This window comes from Vespula pensylvanica, chromosome 4 (assembly GCF_014466175.1).
Source record: "Vespula pensylvanica isolate Volc-1 chromosome 4, ASM1446617v1, whole genome shotgun sequence".
In the NCBI taxonomy this organism is placed as follows: domain Eukaryota; kingdom Metazoa; phylum Arthropoda; class Insecta; order Hymenoptera; family Vespidae; genus Vespula; species Vespula pensylvanica.
Genome location: NC_057688.1, coordinates 7,352,046 through 7,373,019, shown reverse-complemented (window position 1 = coordinate 7,373,019; position 20,974 = coordinate 7,352,046). Strand labels below are relative to the sequence as shown.

The 20,974-nt window shown below is 33.9% G+C and overlaps 1 protein-coding gene across 8 annotated transcripts in view; it reads left to right on the top strand.

Moving 5' to 3' along the window:
* The first annotated feature begins 7,562 nt into the window (after positions 1–7,562).
* LOC122628488 (protein held out wings) overlaps positions 7,563–20,974 on the top strand; it is a 57,591-nt gene continuing 44,179 nt past the window's right edge. For 3 of the 8 annotated variants that reach the window (XM_043810850.1, XM_043810846.1, XM_043810854.1), the window contains exon 1: positions 7,564–7,865. In XM_043810850.1, the coding sequence (XP_043666785.1) occupies positions 7,739–7,865 (127 nt within the window). In that variant the 5' untranslated portion in view covers positions 7,564–7,738. Of the gene's footprint in view, positions 7,866–20,974 lie in introns of all 8 variants that reach the window. The other 5 variants (XM_043810851.1, XM_043810848.1, XM_043810847.1 and 2 more) reach the window with 2 other exon arrangements.

Genomic DNA, 20,974 nt, shown 5'->3' with positions numbered 1-20,974 from the left:
TTTTTCTTTCTTTTATCATCCAACACAAATCTGTATAATCTTCATCGTAAGTTCATCGTAAAGTCAGCTTTTTGTTGATTATTTGTTGATACCGTTATATTAGGGCAATGTGAGAAATTCAGGATATTTTTCTGTTTTAATGTATAAATTATATTACATTCTCTTAAAGTGAAAGTTAAAGGTCGCGAATTTTTCATATTGTCTTAGTATTTAAGTTTTAGTGACAAGTGATCAGCATTAGTTGTTTATTTAAGTCACGTTGTAATATATATGTACTATTTTTTTATTAAAAAAAAATATATATATATATATATATATATATATATACGTTTACTCTTTGTTACGTATTAAACGAACAAATAAATTGTAAGATTCATTATTCGATATTTTAATGAATCAAATTGAAAATATCTAATATTAATTTAATAAAATATATCGCTCTTTGCCTTAATCGGTGAAAGTGAAGTTTGCTGTTCTATTAGAGACGAACACAAATGAAAACATTCTTTAACCCTTAAAAAGGAAATGGTAGTTGTAGTTCTTCAGGATAAATTAAGGATCCATTAATGGAGTGTTCATCATGCAAGATCGAGAAGAACAAATGGTAAGAGACAAATTTATTTATTTAAAATTTATTAGCAAAGACAACGCACAAAATATTTTTTTTTTTTTTTTTTTTTTTTTCTTTTGCCTGTTTTCATATGTCCGCCGATTTTGTCGAACAGTAAGATTATTTCTTACGGAAAGTAAAAAAATTTTTTATCGTATTGCCTTACTAAGTTTTATTCTAATAACACTAAAAGAAAAAGGAAATAATCAAACGTATTAGAAATGCAATAACTTCTTCTTTTTTTCTTTTTTTATTTATTGAAAAGAAGAAGTGGTCATTCACAAAGAAAATTTGTAATATAATTCATTCTAAATTGAAGGTCAAAATGTTTCTCTTCTCCTCGATCAACACGTCATCCCAATTAAGTTTAATTGAATAAGTTAGTCCCATCGATCGATAACGAAGAACAAAAATGAAAGATCGACATGTCTGTATCTTTTTTTTTCCAATTTCGCAAATGTACCATTGCGTTACGTAGTTCCAATCTCGTAACATCAAAAAAGGAAATCCGTATTAGAACTGCAATAATGTTTTCAATAAAAAAGAAAGAAAAAAAAAGTCATTCTCGAAAAAACTGTAAAATAATTCATTAACGATTCAAGGTCAAAGTGTTTCTATTCTCCTCGAACGATCGACGCGTCATTCTAATTAGTTTTAATTAAATAAATTAAATCCATCGAACGACATCGAGGAACAAGAATAGGAGATTGACGTTTTTTTCTTTCTTTTTTTTTTTTTATTTTGCAAATGAATCTCGAGTTTACGTGGGTCGATCGGTCGAAGACAAAATTGGAAAGAAGGTCTATTCCTCGAAGTTATTATATAAAATAGAATGTGTCTTTTGATCTGAAAAGAAAAAGGGAGGGAGAGAGAAAGAGTGAAGAGACATCGAGAAGAAGAAAGAAGACGAATAATAAAAAAAGAAAAAATAAATAATAATAAAAGTAAAAAGAAAACAGAAAGAGAAATAATTTATAACGCAGGACACCCACGTGATCCCGCGATGGGGCCATGTATGGATATGTGACGTCAACGTTACTTTACATTAACCAATATACTTGTGTAGGCGCTGGATACACGGCATAGAAGGTAACGCCCGTGGGAGAATGGTAAGGCGACAGCACAGCCTCCGGAATCGGTCCAGCATCGATTCTCGATGTTTTCAAATCGGATTCGTTTCATCGATCTTAAGAAAAAAGAAAGAAATAAATAAACAAAAAAAAAAAAGAAGCTAATAAATTATTTACAAGCGTCACGTCTAACTCTGGTAATAATTCTTCATTGAAAATAATTAAATAATTTAAAGTTAAACGATGGAATCGGCCCAGCATAACATTTTCGATCTTTTTCATATCGGATTTGTTGTTTCATCGATCTTAAGAAAAGGAAAAAAAAAAAGAAAATGGATCAAAAACCGAAAAAAAAACCGATCATTTTCGAATGTCACATTTAACTAATTCATACGTTCGTTCTCTACTGGAAATAATTAGATAATTTGAAGTTGAATGACGAAATCGATCCAGCGTCGATTCTCGATCGTATTCCAATCGTACTCTTTTCATCGATCTTAAAAAAGAAGTTTAAGTAAAAAAAGTAAGAATGAACTGACTCGAAAAAATGAAGTTAATGATTATTTCCAAACTCATATATAATTCTTTATTGAGAATAATTAGATAATTAGAAGTTAAACGATCGGCTCAATTACTTCATGTTTTTGACTTAGAACATTTTCGTAATAATCGAGTTGATTAGAAAAAAGAAGAGTAGAGATGAAAGAGAGTGTAGTAGAGATGGAGAAAGGGAAGGCTAAAGAGAATAATTAGGAGGGGAGGAAGGTTTGAATGACATCGGTAAGAGGGAACATTGATATGAATACAAGAGTGAGAGAGAGAGAGAGAGAGGGAAGAGAAGGAATGAGACAATGAATCGATATTAAGAAATCGATATAATAAAACAGTGTTTCGTGAATTATTCATGAAATTATTTATTTATATATTTTATTAAATGTAACCATGATTTACATTTATACTTAGAACAATTAACTTAACTTATTCGACTTATTATTAACGACGAATTAAAATTTACAACGAGTTACTTATATATTCGATTTGGATTAATGACGAATTACAATTTACAACGAGTAACTTATTTACTCGATTTAGATCAACGACGAATTACAATTTACAACGAGTAACTTATTTGCTCGATTTAGATTAACGACAAATTACAATTTACAACGAGTAACTTATTTACTCGATTTGGATTAACAAGTAATTACAATTTACAAGGAGTAAATGTTAAATCTGTATGAATTCTATTACTTGGAACGTTTCGAAAATTTGTTTTTCTTTTCTTTTTCTTTTTTTTTTTTTCTAAATTTTGAAAAAAGAGTATAAGAATTTATTTTCAATAATTTTGATCGATAACGAGGAAGGGAAAAAAGATTCGAATAAAAGAGTAATATACAACTAGCGAATACGAAATACATATCTCTCGACGAGAGAGAATGGTTTTCACTCGAGGAAAGTTTCAAGTGTCCTCGTGAAAGTCCTTCCCGATAATACCGCTACGTTTGGTTATACACAGATATATAAATTTTTTCTTTAAGATCAAGCCAAAGACCGACACCAAAATGCACCCACGCGTACTTTCGAAGATCGACGATCAGTAGGATTTCCATTCCTTTTAAAGATACAATCCAAGTACCCTGCGTCAATCGATCTAACAGTAAACTTTCCGATTATGGAATACTTTTTCCTGTCGTTCTCTCTCAACACTCCTTGCTACTAGAATTGCGTTAAGAAAACTTTCGTTGTCTTCTAATAAATTTTATTTAAAAAAAAAAGAAAAAAATAAAAAACACCGACACAACGTTATTTCTCAGATTTATAATATCAAAGTTTTGAAACTTCGTAATCTTACATTTTGAATCGATAGAGTGATTAATTTTTTCAAAAATCATCCAGGTAGTTTTATATTCTGAAAAAGAAAAAGTAAAAGAAAGAGATTAATTTAAAAAGTCAAGGAAGAGAAGAGTAATCGATTTTTAATATCACTTTTAGAAATTTTTGGACTACCGTAATATATAAATCATTAATTATGAATAATAAATGTTACTCGATGCATTTATTAAAAGGCACGTACTTACATTGATTGATATCGATAAGGCTACTACGTGATTATTGACAGCGATGAATATAACTAATTACTGTTCATTACAACGAGTGATACGAAGAATATATCAAGCATGCAAGTATACGTATTTACATACATATACATACATACATATATACATGCATACGTGACAAAATGAAAAGAAAAAGTCAATATTCATCGTATCGTTGTTATCCGTTTGCTCTCGAGAGATGCGGAGGTTCAATATTATCTGCTTTAGATGCGACACATGAAGGTAGATTGAAAGCAAGTAGGTAGAATTATTAATTATGCATTCGGAGGCATATATATATGTATATACATGTATACATATACATACACATATGTATATACTGTTCTGAGATTGTACGACGTCGATGCGTTGATGCAATGTATCGTTTCGAGATAGGGAGGGGCCGTTACGTTCTATGAGAAAATATTCAACATCTCTGTCCGTCTGTCTTCGTTCAATCCTTATTTCTTTTTGTTGCGTTTATAATTTCTCTTTTTTCTTTCGCTTTTTTTCTTTTATACAAAGAAATTAAAGATCATTGATCCCTCCAGCTAATGGAGTAAATTAGTCTGAGAATGTCCTTCTTTCCTTTTTCTTTTCTTTTTTTTTCTAAATTATAATGATTCGTAAGTGATGTTACAATCACAACGATAGAAAGATTGCAATAGATATTATCTTAGGAAAACTCTTTTGTACGATTCACGAGAGTCCGTAATTAGGTTTTACGTTTCTTTGCATACCAAACGATTATGGTCGTAAGAAAATGAAAGACGTACGGTAATTAAGTGAATGTTTTTGAAACACTTCGGTAAATATCTATTTCTTTTCGAACCGACGTGTCTTTAGTGTGGCTCGATCTACGAATCGACTATTAACTACTAACTACCTTTGTAACATTACTTTACAATAGTCCCTTTTGTATAACGAGTTTCTAAGCGAGCCTTAAGTCGTTAGACGAGAAATTATTTTTTTTTTCTTTTTTTTTTCTTTTTTTTTCCCTTTTATTTTTCATTTTTTTCGTTTTCCTTCTTTTTTCTTTTCTTCGCTTTTTTTTTCTTTTTTGAATCATTCATCAACTTCGAAGATAAAATTTTTGATGAAGGAGATACCGAAAACGACCAAAGTTCGACACTTACATACCAATATATTATATTTCCCACGCTCGTTCTTAAGATTTACAGTCTGTATGTCTCTTCTCTCGAAGGAAGCAGACATGACCCACTTATCCTAGCTATGTTAAGTGTAACGATATGTTATGGATCATAAAACATAGGCGTCAAGGATATATGTTGTTACACCGAACACTTAACACTTGCATGCATCAATTCGTAAGCATCGGTATTAAAATGAATACGTATGGGTTATTACACTCAAATGCTTTTTCTTTGTACGTTCGTTAGGAATCGAGTTCTTTCAAAAAGAACATTCAAATTAATTTACTTCTAGACGTATCACAAAGCAAATATAACAAACATCGTGCGACGCGAGTCTTTTTTTATCTTTCCCAAAGTTTGATATCTCCGAGAAAGAAAAAAGACAAACAGAAAAAACGAGACTCGATCGATCGCAAATTAATCATACTAGCAAAATTTGATTTTCGCGCGTTAAACGACAAACATGGCGTTGTGACGTCTCGCTGAAAAGTCGAACGAATACGTTTCGTTCGTAACTTACGATCAACAATGTTTATATCGAAACGATGCGAGTGCCACCTTAAAGCAACCAATTACGAATACGAATCTAAAATTTCGTTTTCCTTCGTAACATTAAACTTCGTTTCTAAGAATGATGAAAAAATCTGACGAATTGAATTAAAAAAGAAAAAGAAAAAGAAAAACATTTGTAAAAACCCACAAGTAATAGAGGAAGAAGGAAGAAAAAAAATACATTGAGATGAACAAAGCCAAAAAGAGAATAATAATAATAATAATAATAATAATAATAATAATAATAATAATAATAATAATAATAATAATAATAATAATTAAAAAAATAATGATAATAATAATAATAATAATAATAATAATAATAATAAAATAATGATAATAATAATAATAATAATTATTATTATTATTATTATTATTATAATAATTCGTAGGAAGCAGAAATCGCGGGGCGACGACGAATACTTATTCCGTTCCTGAGTTATCCAACCGCCATGCGTATCTCTCTCTCTCTGTCGAAGGGAAGAGGCACGCGCGCACGCAGAGAGGAGAGGCCGTATATGGTAGTGGGCGGCGAACGGCGAACGAATGCTCGCGCATGCGCTTAACGACGGAGAATTTGGATGGGCTGCTCGTGGAGTGGGTGAGTCGGGCGGCGGATGGGTGGGAGGAGGGGGAAACAAGCCTGGGTTAGAACGACGCACGCACGGCCGGTGCAGTAGAGTCGAGCGTCTCGTAGCGTGTGTACTTATTCATCGATGATATTACGCGACGACATCCGCGAATATATATATATATTATTATATATAATATATACATATATATATATATTATAAAGATTAGTAATATCGAGAGCGAGGAAACAAGAGAGAGAAGAGATATATAAGAGCATCGCGAGTTCTCTCTCTCTCTTTTTGAAATTCTTTCGTAGGACAACAACCCCCCGACCCCCGCGGTCCTTCCTCTCTCATTCTCTCGTCCACGCATACGCACGCTCTCTCTCTCTCTCTCTCTCTTTTCTTTCTTTCTTTCTTTCTTTCCTCTTACTCTTTCTTTTTCTCTTTCTCTTTCTCTTTCACCGACCGCCTCGCCCTCTCCCTTTTCCTTTCTTCGTTTCTGTCAATCTATCCCTGTCTCTCTCTCTCTCTCTCTCTCTCTCTCTCTCTCTCTCTCTCTCTTTGTCTTTCTCTCTTTCTCTTTTTTTCACTCTTCGTTTACCACCCGCACGCGCACGATGTACGCACTGCTCCTGTTGTTGCTGTCGCCTTCGTCGTCGTCGCCGTCGTCGTCGTCGTCGTCGTCGTCGTTATTGTCGTCGTCGTCGCCGTCGTCGTCGTCGTCGTCGCCGTCGTCGTCGTCGTCATCATCGTTGTCATCGTCATTATCGTCGTTGTCGTCGTCGTCGTCGTTCTCTTGCCGTTTCTAAAAACGTAACAGCATCGTGGCGACTATCGGTGAAAAAAGTTGTAATAAGAAGTCGCCGACGAAAGAAGGAGGATCGAAGATCAACGACGTGAACGAGAAACGGGATCGTTCGGAGAAGAAACAGAAAGAAAAAGAAAAAGAAAAAGAAAAGGAAGAACTTTAGGCACGGTGACGCGACGACCGAGTGACGTGAAACGTGCGGAATACGAAAGTAGTAGGAGAAGGTGAACGAAGAAGAAGAAGAAGAAGAAGAAGAAGAAGAAGAAGAAGAAGAAGAAGAAGAAGAAGGTGTTGCCAAAGGAGAACGAAAGAAGAAGAAGAAGAAGAAGAAGTAGTAGCAGTATAGTAGTGGAAGAAGAGGGAGTCGAGAGTAGTTCGCGGAGGAGACCAACGTTCTTTTTTCGAGTCGCGTTCGCCATCATTCTCCGTCTCTGTCTTTCTCTCGATCGCGCGCGTTTCCCTACGGCGTACGCGCGCGCGCGCGCGCTCTCTTTCGTTCCTACACTCATTCTCTCTTTCTCTCTCTCTTTCTGACTCTGTCTCTTTCTCTCTCTCCCTCTCACTCTCTCGTAAGCCCAGCACACACACACGCACTCAGTACTCGTTCGCTCGCTCGCTCGCTCGCTCGTTCGCTCGTTCGTTCGTTCGTTCGCTCGCTCGCTCGTTCGTTCGTTCGTTCGTTCGTTCGCTCGCTCGCTCGTTCGTTCGTTCGTTCGTCGCTCGCTTACTCGCTCGTTCGTTCGTTCGTTCGTTCGTTCGTTCGCTCGCTCGCTAGCTAGCTAGCTAGCTAGCTCGTTCACTCTTCCGCCGTCGGTCTCTATCGTTTTCTTCTGTCTCTCGTGCGCCCGCCATTGAAGTAATCAAGTAACTGCGATGTGTGATAATACTAACACGACGACGCAGAGTATAGCGGACTACCTGTCACAATTACTAAAGGACAGAAAGCAGCTAGCTGCTTTCCCAAATGTCTTCATACACGTAGAACGACTGCTGGACGAAGGTAAGCACAAAACAATATTATTATTATTATTGTTGTTGTTATTATTATTATTATTATTATTATTATTATTGTCATATATACGTATATCTTTGTCTCTTTTTCGATCTTTTGTATCTGTTTATTTATCTATCTATTTCTTCCATGTTCCTTTCTCTCGCGATCTCCTACGAATCCGTCCGATTAACACCCATTTTATTACCGATTATCACCGATCTCACACGACGAAGAATGCCGAATCGATCGATCGATCGATCTCTGTCGTATCTCAATCCAACCAAATTCTCAACTTTTCCTATGTTCTTTCTTTCTCTTCTCACTCCCTTTCTTTGCTTTCTTTCTTTCTTTCTTTCTTTCAGTATGTGTTATTTTCTTTCTTCGTTATACGTTCCACGCCACGTGGGTATCTCATTAAGTTCTCTTTTTAAAACTATTATTCCTCGTTAACATCCTCTCGTCGTCGAAGAGTCTGACGAATATTATAATTTCGTATGATTGCGATCTAAGAAACAGAGAGAGAGAGAGAGAGACAGAGACAGTGAGAGAGACAGAGAACGCATTTTAATGGAAAATAACAATTATTGAGAGAAGTGTACATTATTATTCGACTTCGGTGTAAAACAGAATGATAGGAAACAAAACATGTGCTGTATGTATGTATATACACACACGCATCGCATACACACAGTATATTATTATTTTTTTCATTCGTTTAAATTCGGTCGACGAGAGAAATCTCCTTCGTATTTTATTCCAAAAATAAAGAGATTTACTCGTATTCGTCGGATTTTCGTTGCAGGAGCGCGACATTATTGTCACTCGAAGAAAAAGGAGAAAGAGAGAGAGAGAGAAGAGAGAGAGAGAGAGAGAGTATTTTATCGTTTTAATTTTTTTCTTACCGCGTGTGCTGCGGTTTATTCTTTCTGTTTCTCTTTCTCTTTCTGTTTCTCTTTCTCTTTCTGTTCTTCTCTCTCTCTCTCTCTCTCTTTCTCTCTCTTTCTCTCTCTTTCTCTCTTTCTATTGCCTGTCCTTACCACGCAAATGATATCACGAAGTTGACGTAATTTCGAGGAATAAAGTCTGACGAGAATCGTGAAATTAAACTTCTAAGAAAGAAAAACATACATGCGTGTAATTATATATTATTCGTATGTATGTACATACGTTCGAATATATTGTGCGTGCGAATGCATTGAACTTTTCTTGCCATCGAACTCGAAGTGAAATTACGTGATCAATTTCGAATCGCTTCTCAATTGTAATTCAAGAAAACTAACCTCCAAAATTTTTATTTCTACGTATTATACATACATATTCATACATATATTGGATATATCATCGTACACATTACATACATACATCATACATATATATAAAAAGAAATAAAAGGAAAAATGTCGGATGAAAAATATAGGAATCTACGTATGTAGATCTTGAAACATAAAATTAACGATCATTCGTTTACTATTCGGTAATTTAACACGGTCATTGCGATAGGATTGCATTTGTGTTGGCACATTGTAGATTTGCTCTCTCTCTCTCTCACACACACACACACTATATATATATACCTATATATTTCAATCTATGCTGCTATTTCTCTCTCTCTCTCTTCCGTATATAAGAAGAACGTCGCCATAAATGTCAATGAACGTCGCATCGTATTACGATACATTATATCGTTAGATCTTGTCATAAAACAATTATATCGTTTCTTACTTGTCATAAAACTAAGGAACAATCTAGACGAAAGTTTATTTTTAAAATGTATCTACTTTCACAATAGCTACTTTGTAATCTAATTGAAGAATGAACAAACAAGCAAACAAACAAACAAACAAACAGGAAATTTCGATCGGAGTGAGTATGTATTTAAGTATGGGTACACGTTGTGAAAGAGGTTAAGTTTCTTTTCATTTTTTTTTTTTATACATATATATATATACATTTTTATTTTTTTTCGTGGTATTTAAAAGAAGAAGTAAGAGAATATCTCTCGAAGAGAGACTTCTGTTTAAACGATACGTTCTCACGGGCAAGTCAAAGAACGACGTTTTCGCACCTGTTGCACGGAATTTCGTGGAGGGTAATCGATTCCGTGACTTATCGTTGAATCTGTGTCGAGAGAGTAAGAGAAAGAGAGAGAGAGAGAGAGAGAGAGAGAGAGAGAGAGAGAGAGAGAGAGACCAACTTGAAGTTCGCCGTAATAGGAGCGCAAATACTCGCGTGGACGGTACTCTTGCCGGCCGATTATGTCATTCGCTTCAAAATGGTGTACTTTACCTTTACGGAATATCGGGACTACCATAATCGAGTATAATTCTTCGTCGCAGCACGGTAGAAAAGTTCCTTCGAAGAAGTTAAATCGGATTGCTTTGAGCTTGACAGTTCTTCGAAAGAATCTCTTTCTCTATCTCTCTTTTACACACATACTCTATACTCGCACTCTTTTACACTCTATACTCGCACACGGACATTCTTTTTTTTATATGCTTTCCTTTTTTATTTTATCTATACTACAATGTTATTTATTTTATTTTATTTTTTTATTTTATTTTATTTTATTTTATTTTATTTTATTTCTTTCCTACTATCATTTAATATCGTCGTATCTACTATTTACTTTTTTTTTTTTTTTTGTAATTGAAAAGATTTCTTCTTCGCTCAAAGTTTAAAGGTATCTTAACGAAGGTCCACGAAATATAGTCGATGAGAATACTTAGCTTCTTAGCAAACTATGTTCACTCGGCGTTAAACTTAACGGTACTTGGCAAATTATGAGAAAAAAAATGTAGGAAGTTTACGTGCTTTGCATTAGCAAGTATGTATTATAATAGTATCTTATATACGTACATGCATATATATATATATATATATACATACGTTCTTCTACTTGGTAACAAGTGATGTTATCTATCAATTAGGTTATTGGATTATACGTATATTCTTAAAAAAAAAGAATAAATAAATAAAATAAAATAAAATAAAAAAATAAAAAACAAGAATGAATCAATCATAAGAAAAATATCGATTATACAAATCAATTATCTTACTAATCTTATTTTTTCTTTCTTTCTTTTTTACTTTTTTGTTAAATTTATTTATTTATTTATTTTTTTTATTGACTTTTATACATTGATTTTTTCCCTTTTCTCAGCTTCGACTTTTTCACAATTGTGAAATTGAAAACGATTTGAAAGCGCAACGGTATTGATTCGAGTGAATTATTTATTTAAAAAGTAAATAAAAAAGAAAGAAAGAATAATTAGAACAAAAATAACTAATGAAATTAGATATCTGTGTTACCATTTTTTTTTTTCTTTTTCAATGTACTTTTAATTCACCGATATTAAACACATTGTTGACCGGTAACGATTATACTCTGTTTTTACATGCACCACGTGCAACTTACGTAATTATTAAATTTAAAAAAAAAAAAAAAAAAAAAAAAGAAAGAAATTGCACGAGCCGTGTATTATTTATCGCATTGAATGATACCAATGCTCACTCTCAATTTTGAAAAATATAAATTCTCTGGAATTTGTAATGTTGAATATATAATAATTTAATGACGATTTTAAATTAGATTATCATCGAATACGATATCGTTAAACGTTATTACACATCGTGTATTATAATAACATAGGCGAACGACGTTAAGCGATGATTAGCGTATGATTTGCGAAAGATGACTGTGTCGATGATTCCAATGAGCATCACTGCGATGAGCTCTGGAATTCGTAGGGTTTTTTTACGCGTATGGCAGAAGCAGCAGAAGCTACATCTCAACATCAGTATGTGGAAGGACACGAACGCACACGTACTAACCTCCTCGTCCTCATCCTCATCCTCATCCTCTTCTTTTTCTTTTTCTTCTTTTTTCTTCTTCTTTTCCTCTTATTCCCGATCGCCCATCAGCATCATACTCTCCAACATATACACCAACGTACATGAGCAAGTACGTAGGTATTATTTTGTGTGATGATGTTAGTGGTGTGTACCTACATACGATGGCTCGGAACGTGCCGCGAACGCGTCCAAGGAAGGTATCTATTTCTAACGCATCGTGGCAAGTTTTCTCGGTGACCTAGTAGCGCGAATAGACTCGTCGTCAAGCGCGTCCTTTCGACACTGTCTAGCGAAAACTTGGACACACTTTGTTGGGGTCCAGTTTGCCAGTGGGTCAATCGACGATGCCTAAGATCGTTTGCTTTTAACCCTAAACGATCGTATTGAACGACTTAGCCAAGCATACCGATAATAGTCAGTCACAGCAACACTAGCAATAGCGTCAATTCGATCAAGGGTTTTTATACATGGGAGAGGAAAAAATGTATTTTTTTTTTAATATCTATTTGTATTTATTAGATCGATTTAATTTATTGCAGTTTTTGTTTATTATTATTATTATTATTATTATTTTTTTTTTTTTTTTGAGAATGAAGTAATATCAAATATTTTTTAGCGATAGGTTGAGACGTGACTATAAGTTTGCAAATTTTTGAAAATAAATTGATTTTTTCGTTTCTCTCTTTTTTTTTTTTTTCTTTTCATAGGTTCGTTCTTACGCTTGACCTCAATCTTTTACTTAACGCATTGATCGTTAAAGGTAATAATAATGATAATAATAATAACAACAACAATAACAATAATAGTAATAATAATGATAATAGTAACGTTATACAGGCTTGCATCGTGTCTTTTTAAGTAACAAATTAAACAAATATAATTGGTATTTATCCTAATGCGTGTTCTCATTCGTCACCGATCATCAATCATGCTTCTTATTTCAACTTGTTTACATTGAGAAAATAATCGATTAGACGGGAAGATACATATATACATACATGTGTGTGTGTATGTGTGGTAAAATCATCAAACAAGAACGTATAAACTTTTTGTTTCACCAGTTAACGTGTCTTTACTTTTGCAAAGATCATTTACATAGAATGGGAACTATGTACATACAAATATACAAAGAATTACATACATAGTTTAATTAGACATTGTTAGAAAAGAAGGATAGAAGATTCGATTATGTCTTTTCGTAAAGTTGGTATATAACCAAGAAGTAGTAGATCGATTTCAGGTTCGAAGCCATCACTGATTCCTCGGTCCTCGACGTCGGCTTTTCTCCTTCCCCTTCGTTCGTTCGTTCCTTCGTTCGTTCCTTCGTTCCTTCGTTCGTTCTTCGCCCCCTCCTCCCTTCTCCCTTCTCCCTCTTCTCCCTCTTTTCCTCTCTCACTCCAAGTGCGCTGGCTAGCGGCTCTGCACGCTTCCACCGTGAAGCAAGGCGGTCGCATTCCTTTCCTCGAACGGTGAAGCTCGGCTTCTTCGGCTTCGGCCGTTTGCTCGCTCGAGTAGAGGTTATGTACCCACCAGCCAACTTCAGAGAAAGAGAGAGAGAGAGAGAGAGAGATAGAGAAAGAAAGAGAGAGAGAAAGGTGGGTGGGGGGTCCAAGAAAATATACAAGATGCGACGCGAAGATGACGACGATGATAATCGACTACTACGACGGGAGTGATCATCGACCCAAGGTATCGACAAATAGAGAATTTTTTTTCCTTCGGGCCTTGTTTCCAATGCAATTCTAATATATACTCTGTTAACGTTTAACGCATTTAACTGACGCAAATTCTACATTAGTCGATGACTACGAAAGGAAAGGATCGATACTATCGATCGTAGTTTGCATATTTCCGAGGCCTTTTATCCTATCCCACGCATTCCCAGTTTAATCGTATGTGTCATATATATGTATATCATCAACATATGTGTCATACATATGTATATATACATGTATGCATCAACATTATGTATGACCATATATATATATATACTATAATTTTATTATTAAAAATTAATACACGTAATGTATTCCATATACTTAGGCAGTATTAAGATAATACATTATTTCTAAATATATATCATTTCTAAAGGAATATTTCAGTTTTAAGATTAAAAATTTGAATCTCGAATCGTTCGTAGTAATTCTTTCGAATATCGATAGAGAGAGAGGGGGAGAGAGAGAGGCTAAGAAATCGACCAAGCATTCGTTTATGCATTTACATTTTAGTGAAAGAGAAAGAGAGTGTGTGTGTGTGTGAGAGAGAGAGAGAGAGAGAGAGAGAGAGAGAGAGAGAGAGAGAGAGAGAGAGCTGCAAGTTTTCCACGCGGCGAAGGCGACGCGGGCCCAGTGCGCGGCCATCTTGCTTCGACAGGTTCCATCCCCTCCCCACCTCCCACGGCACCGCTCGACGCGCCACTTTCGAACCACTTCGATCGTAGGCATGCTCGTTCATTCGTACGTTTGCTCGTTCTTTCGTTCGCAGAAAAAGAGGGGAGGTTAACGTGTTTCGGAAGAATTCTATAGAATAATTAAAAAAAAAAAAAAAAAAAAAAAAAAATAGGAAGCGAGATTATTTTCTATCTAATTTTTTCTTTCTTACTCTCTATATCTCTTTTTTTTTCTCAATGTTTCAATCTTTGCAGTCGTGTTGCTGTATCGATCATCGTCTCGACGTTATCCATACCTCTCGCGAATTCTAACTTTCTCCAATCCGACATTTCCCTATCGACCATTTTTTTTTATTTGTATCTATATATGTACATATATATTTATTTGTGTTTTTTTTTATTTTCTTTTTCTTTTTCTTTTTAATTCTTTTCGTTAAAGGTATTTCTGTCTCCATTCGATATAATCGATAATAGATATACCAAACACAATAAATACCGATTGGCAATTATGATCAACCGGATTGACTGGTATTATAGAACTTGTACTAGAATCTATAGACTCCAGTTTCTGTTCTTTTTTTTCTTTTTCCTCTTTTTTTTGTTTTTGTTTCTTTTTTCTTTTTGTAGTCGGCTAATCGACTGAAATATTGTAGTCGATAACAGACAACGTTTTGTAGTAAGTATTAAGTTTACATACATACTTACACATTACTTATACGTATATGTGTGTATATGTATACATGTATATATATAGATAGACATATGTCCGTTCATACGTCTATCGAAATAGAATTTCATTTCTGTCAAAATCATTTTATATTCGATTATGTCAAGAATAAAAATGGAATGACATCATTGCTTGTAGTTCTACTCAGAGATAATTGAAACTTTGACATACGATCGAAAATCTCTTAACTTATCGTCCTTTAAATTAGAATCTTTAACATGTAAGAGAATAGCGGTAAGGAGAGGTGAGAGGTTCATATTGTAAGATAAGAAACATACATACGTATGTCGCTCGTTCGCTCCTTCGTTCGTTCGTTCGTTCGTTCGTTCGTTCTGCAACGTGTCCGTGTTTTTCTTTTTTTTAAAGAAAGGAATTTCTTCCGGTCGAGGAGTGGCGGAGTAGGAGAGAGAGAGGTTCTTTTTATTTCTACTTTTCGTTTATACTTATTTATTTATTATACTATTTGCATTATTCGATTTCATTCGTAATTTTTTTTTAAATAAATACGATTTTGATAAGGAAAAAAAAAATTGTCTTATTAAAAATATAACAGTAAATTAAAGAATGGGGCAAAATCGTGAAAGGAATCTCAAGGATTAAGTTAAATTTGTATGTTATAATTTTTGTTTCTTTTTTTTTAATTATATAAATTAATTATTTGTTTATTTAATTATACGAATGCAGTCAAATAACAAAAATAATAACGGGTTCAGAAAAAAAGGTTCGAATGAAGTAATTCCAACACATTTTCAAACATTTGTAAACGACAAGAAGGAAGTTTGCGTTAAACACTTTCTTCTTTTTTTTTTTCTAACCAACCGATAATAAATGCGAATAACAACGAAAAAAGTTTTTTAAACGGATCCCTACTAATCGTTACTAATGGCTTTCTTTCGTCACCGGAAATGTAACGTTCCACACGAAAAGACATTACTCGATGACGTCTCTTTGAAATCATGATGTACATGATCTAACGTTATCCGATTTCTTTTCTTTTTTTTTTTTTTGTATATAAAATCGATGACCTTTAATAATATTTAATAATTAATATAAAAATTATAATTAATATTAAAATATTTCGACTGTATTACGAATCTAATTACTTAAAAAAAATATTTAAAGATTAATTTATAAAATTATTATTACAATGTTTTAAAAATTTCCTATATATAATAACAATAATAATAATAATAATAATAATAATAATAATAATAATAATAATAATAATAATAACAATAATTTTTTATTATAGGTTTCACTTTTTCTCGTTCGTAAGATAAATATAAAATTGTTAGACAGAAAGTATTAAATATTTATTGTCTGTTATATTTCTATCGATGTAGTGTTTAAGAAATACAAAGTGTTATATTACCGAAGCAGATCAAGACCGATATTGGCACACGCGTCTGACGATTGCTGCCACTTCTGCAACTATAATTGTTGGCTCATCGTCGTTAATGGTATTCGTTAGTGTTCCTTGTTGTACGTGCATGTGCATCGAATGAGTCTTATACGGTGCATGGACACGAGAACGCGATCACGCCCGGAAGAATCGCGGTCGGCAACCTGGTGTCGACTAGTCGTCGTTGTCATCAAAATCATCAAAAGTGCCGACACGAATGTGCCCTGACCTTGTTATCTTTCTCTCTCTTTCTCTCTCGGTATCTATGTGTCTCTCTTTCTCTTGCATCCACTTTTATATACTCTCTACCCTATTTATTTTAACTATGCTCTATCAAAATTATTCTCGATACGTATGTTACGTAAAACCAGGATTGTTTTATCGATTATGAATTTCTTTTTCTTCTTTCTTTTTTTCTTTTTTTTTTTTTTGATCATTAAAATTCCAGAAAATATTTTTTTGGTCGTGGAATGGGGGGATTATTTGGGGACAAGAATAAATGAATTTTTATTAAATCGCTAGACGAAGTTTAATCAAGTTTGAAATTATATAAGATAGAAGTAAATCGTATGTCAACAATTCACTTAATTTCTAATCTAATGAAACAAACTCACGAACGTTGGAATTTTCAAAGTATAATATAAAACTGAGAGGAAAATTGGCTTTGTATGCGAGGTCATAAACAAACGTCGAGTTTAGCAATTACAAAAGCTAAAATGTCTCGTTCTCTTGAACGATGTTCCCAGATAAATATGACGGTATAACGAGAGAACGACCAGTCGTAATCAGCAAACGTTTGCTATTTTCACTTGATGATTCAAGCAAGCATTCGAAAATTTCGAAGGTGCTACGAGGAGCCCTAATAGTGGTAGTTATAGTAGTAACACTGTCGCACGCAAACGTTAAACGTTCTGTTTGCAATAACAGTTGGAACATGCCAGTTAAGAGAGAAGTTCGTTTCTCTTTTTCGAATAAAGTAACGCACCAGTCGTATCTTTGTTCCGAATTTCGTGGTACGACGACGATTTTAGCACGCACGGCATTGTAATTCACGAGTCACCCAAATAGTTTTATTCGACAAATATTTCGGTTTCTAGGATTTGTCTGTTTTTATTCTTCTTTTTTTCTTTTCTTTTTTTTTTTTTTTCATCTGCGATAGAGAAGATTAGAGTGGGCGAAGAGAAAGAAAAAGAAAAATATTTCGAGACGTGAGCGAGATATCGGGTTGTCGATATTTTTAGTATTTTATAGCCAAATAAACGATATATAAGAAATTTTTATTACTATTTTTATTAAAATTTTGTTAGAATTTTTGAAAATTTCGAAATTTATGGACTCGACGCAACATGGACAATGTATTTCTTTCTTTTTTCTTTCTTTTTTTTTTTTTACTGGTACTTTGAATAATCTTCGTTAATAGTACTTATTTTACCAGTATCTATGTTTTATTGAGAATTTCGACTAGAAAAAAAATGATTTTACTTATATTTTTTGTTGATAATTTTATCAGTATTTTTAACTGCAAATACCAATATTATCAACGCTTTTATAGAATAATTGGGCAATATTTTTAATTATTTTGTCACGTTTTCTGTTCGTTTTTTTTTTTATTTTCTTTTTCTTCTTTCTTTTTTTTCGAACAAAGATCAAGCAAGTACAGTTACTCTCGTAGCATTCTAAATAAGGAAATGCCTAAACGCCTCCACCGTCCCTACCGGACTTTCCGTCGCCATCCTTGCCGTCGTCATCTTCAACGCCATGTGCCGGTTTTATAAAAGCCACGGTGCACAGTAAAATTATTCTTCCAGACTCGTTCTGTACTGATATAAGTTGTCGTGCGTGCGTTCTTATCCTAAAATCTTTTCCCGTATAATCCAATTTGGCTTCCTCGTTTCTCTCTTCAATCTTTCATCTTGAGAAAAAAAGAAAAAAAGAGAGAGAAAAAAAGGAATAAAGAACAAAGAAATTTTGTTGAAAAAATTATCATCTAATAATAAATAAATTATCATATAAAATAATATTTTTCTGTTATTCTCGTTACATGAAAATATTTTTTTTCGATTGAGTTTTATTTTATTTTATTTTATTTTTTTTCATTTCTTAGAAAATCTTTTCAAGTTTTGTATTAATCAGATAATTATTAAAATGTTATATCGAATTATATTATTACGACATTTAACGAAATCTAAAGGTCGTTCTATTTTGAATTACGTTTTTTTTTTTTTTTTTCTTTATTTTAGAAACCTTGCGAATATGTCGACCTTTCAAAAAAAAAGAAAGAAAGAAGATGCCGACATTACGCGTGCACGCTCGTAGAGTTAGCAGAAGGTGTACGGTACATCGAAACGTTCGTGCATGGTTACGAATCGAGTCTAAAATTAGAGTGCGAAGTAGATTCTGCGCGTTTACAAGAATTCTTCGCATGGTACCGTTCTAACCTCTGAAAGGAACTTTTCGACGAATTTTCGTACGAACGGAATACTTGACAGGAAAAAAATCAAAAATTTATTCTATAAATAAATAAATAAATAAATAAATATATATATATACATTATTTTATTTTTATTTTCTGAGATTATAAAACTAAAATAGTAACTTGCGAAACGACAAAACCTATTTGATTATAAGCCTAAAAAGTCTGGAAAAAAGAGTAATTGATTTTTACAGATAGTCTAAGAACTTTGTTGGCCTACTTAGAATCTTTCGCTGTATGTGCGTGTGCCTGTGTGTGTATACCTTAGCATTTAGTTCGCAATTAAAAGGAAATCGACGCGTACATGGTATCATATAATTAAAAATCGACTTATTCGACGATTAGGAGACTGCGTTTAAAAAGTATTTCCATTAAAAGGTAACACGTAAAATTCTTGGTTAGGTTTAGAAAAAGGCTACGTTTAAAAATGCCACCGACGAAATAACAAAAACCAAATAGCGTATTGACCTAAAAGTCTCTAAAAGAGAGGAGAAGCCGACTTACGGGGCCGTTTCCAAGTGGCAATGGAATGGCGGTAACGGTGTCGCGTCGAGGGGCGCGTGCAAGCATGTGGCCGTCTCTCTCTCTCTCTCTCTCTTTCTCTCTCTCTCTCTCTCTCTCTCTCTCTCTCTCTCTCTCTCTCTCTCTTGTATGCGCCATTAAAAACTAGCGCGGAATAATTCATTCGAGAAATTTGCTTTCGAATCCGTCGTCCGAATAATAGTCTCAATCGAATTCTTTCGTTCCGATTAAAAAAAGAAAAGAAAAAAAAAAAGAATAAAATAAATAAATACTCCAAACTATTTTCAAAACTATCGAGCATCTATCGATAGTAATATAATTAAAAATAAAATATAGTAATAGTGATAATGAGAAATTCGAAAAAGAAGAAGAAAAAAGAACGTCATCGTACGACCGAATACGAATACGAATACGAATACGAGTACGATTGCGAATACGAATCGACCATAGAAAAGTGATATTTTATCGACCGTCGGTCATATCGCATTACGCTTTATCCTTTTCTACGAAATTCTTGGTTATATAAATGATATTACATGTATGCACGTTAAATAGATCGTATTAGTATTATAGGAATAACGCTCGTTGCACTTTTTCCGTGCTTACTCGTTCGTAAAACAAGGAAAATCACTTTTTCTTCTTCTTTTTCTACTTTTACAAGATGGAAAGAGAGAAAAGTAGGGTGGAGGAGAAAGAGATAGAGAGAAGCCTCGTTGTCACGAAACCTAAATCGGAACATCGTGACCTTGGCTACGTTTGCAACGCGTACATACGTTGAGTGTCGTTAACGCTAGCATTTCCTTGCCAGAAAGTAACAGTCCGCGTAATCTCTCTTTCTCTCTTTGTCGTCTATGTATCTCTCTCTCTCTCTCGGCCTCATTTCGTCGACATCGACGACGACGTCGACGTCGTCGTCGTCGTCGTCGTCGTCGTCGTCGTCGTCGTCGTCGTCGTCGTCGTTGTTACGGTTGCTTCGTTCCACGAGAAACTTACGTGGGCGTAGAGAGTTTAACCTGTTTTCGAGAGGGATAGAAAAAGAAAGAGAAGAATATCATGGTGGTTTGTAGCCCTTAAGGGTTTTACGGGGGTCGATGACCGACCAGCTTGACCCGTAGCTCGCTTCACGGAGTGCGGCATCCACACGAACGGAACTCGTGCCACTTTGGCACTACTGTGTATGTATGTACGTCGTACCACGGACCTTAAGCATCCCTCACAACGAATCCCTTATCTAACTCTCTAATCTTTCTATCTCTATGATCACAATGATTCTCCCTTCTTCGACTTTCATTTTATTTCATTTTATTTCATTTTATTTTATTTCATTTTATTTTATTTTATATTTTCCTTATCTTTATCTTTCTCTTTTTAATTAATGCTTTTCTTTTCTTTCCTTTTCTTCTTCCATTTCTATATATTTTTATATCTTTCTTTTTCTTTCTTTTTTCGTTACACTCGAGACATCGAGAGCATTAATTGGATCATTAAAAATCATTATTAATGAATTTCTTCGATAGTACAGCGGAATGATAATAGAAGTATGATAAATACGAAAACCCGTGGTTTGAAAATTTCTTTTAACGAATACTCGATATATAATATACGCTGAATAGTTGGACACGTGCCAATTTCTAATTTCATTCTGATACTACTGTTTAATAAATGACGAAAAGTGAACGATGGACGGAATGTAATGGATCGAATTATTATAAAATGGTTGCGCGTGCCACCTATTTATTTATCGTACGAA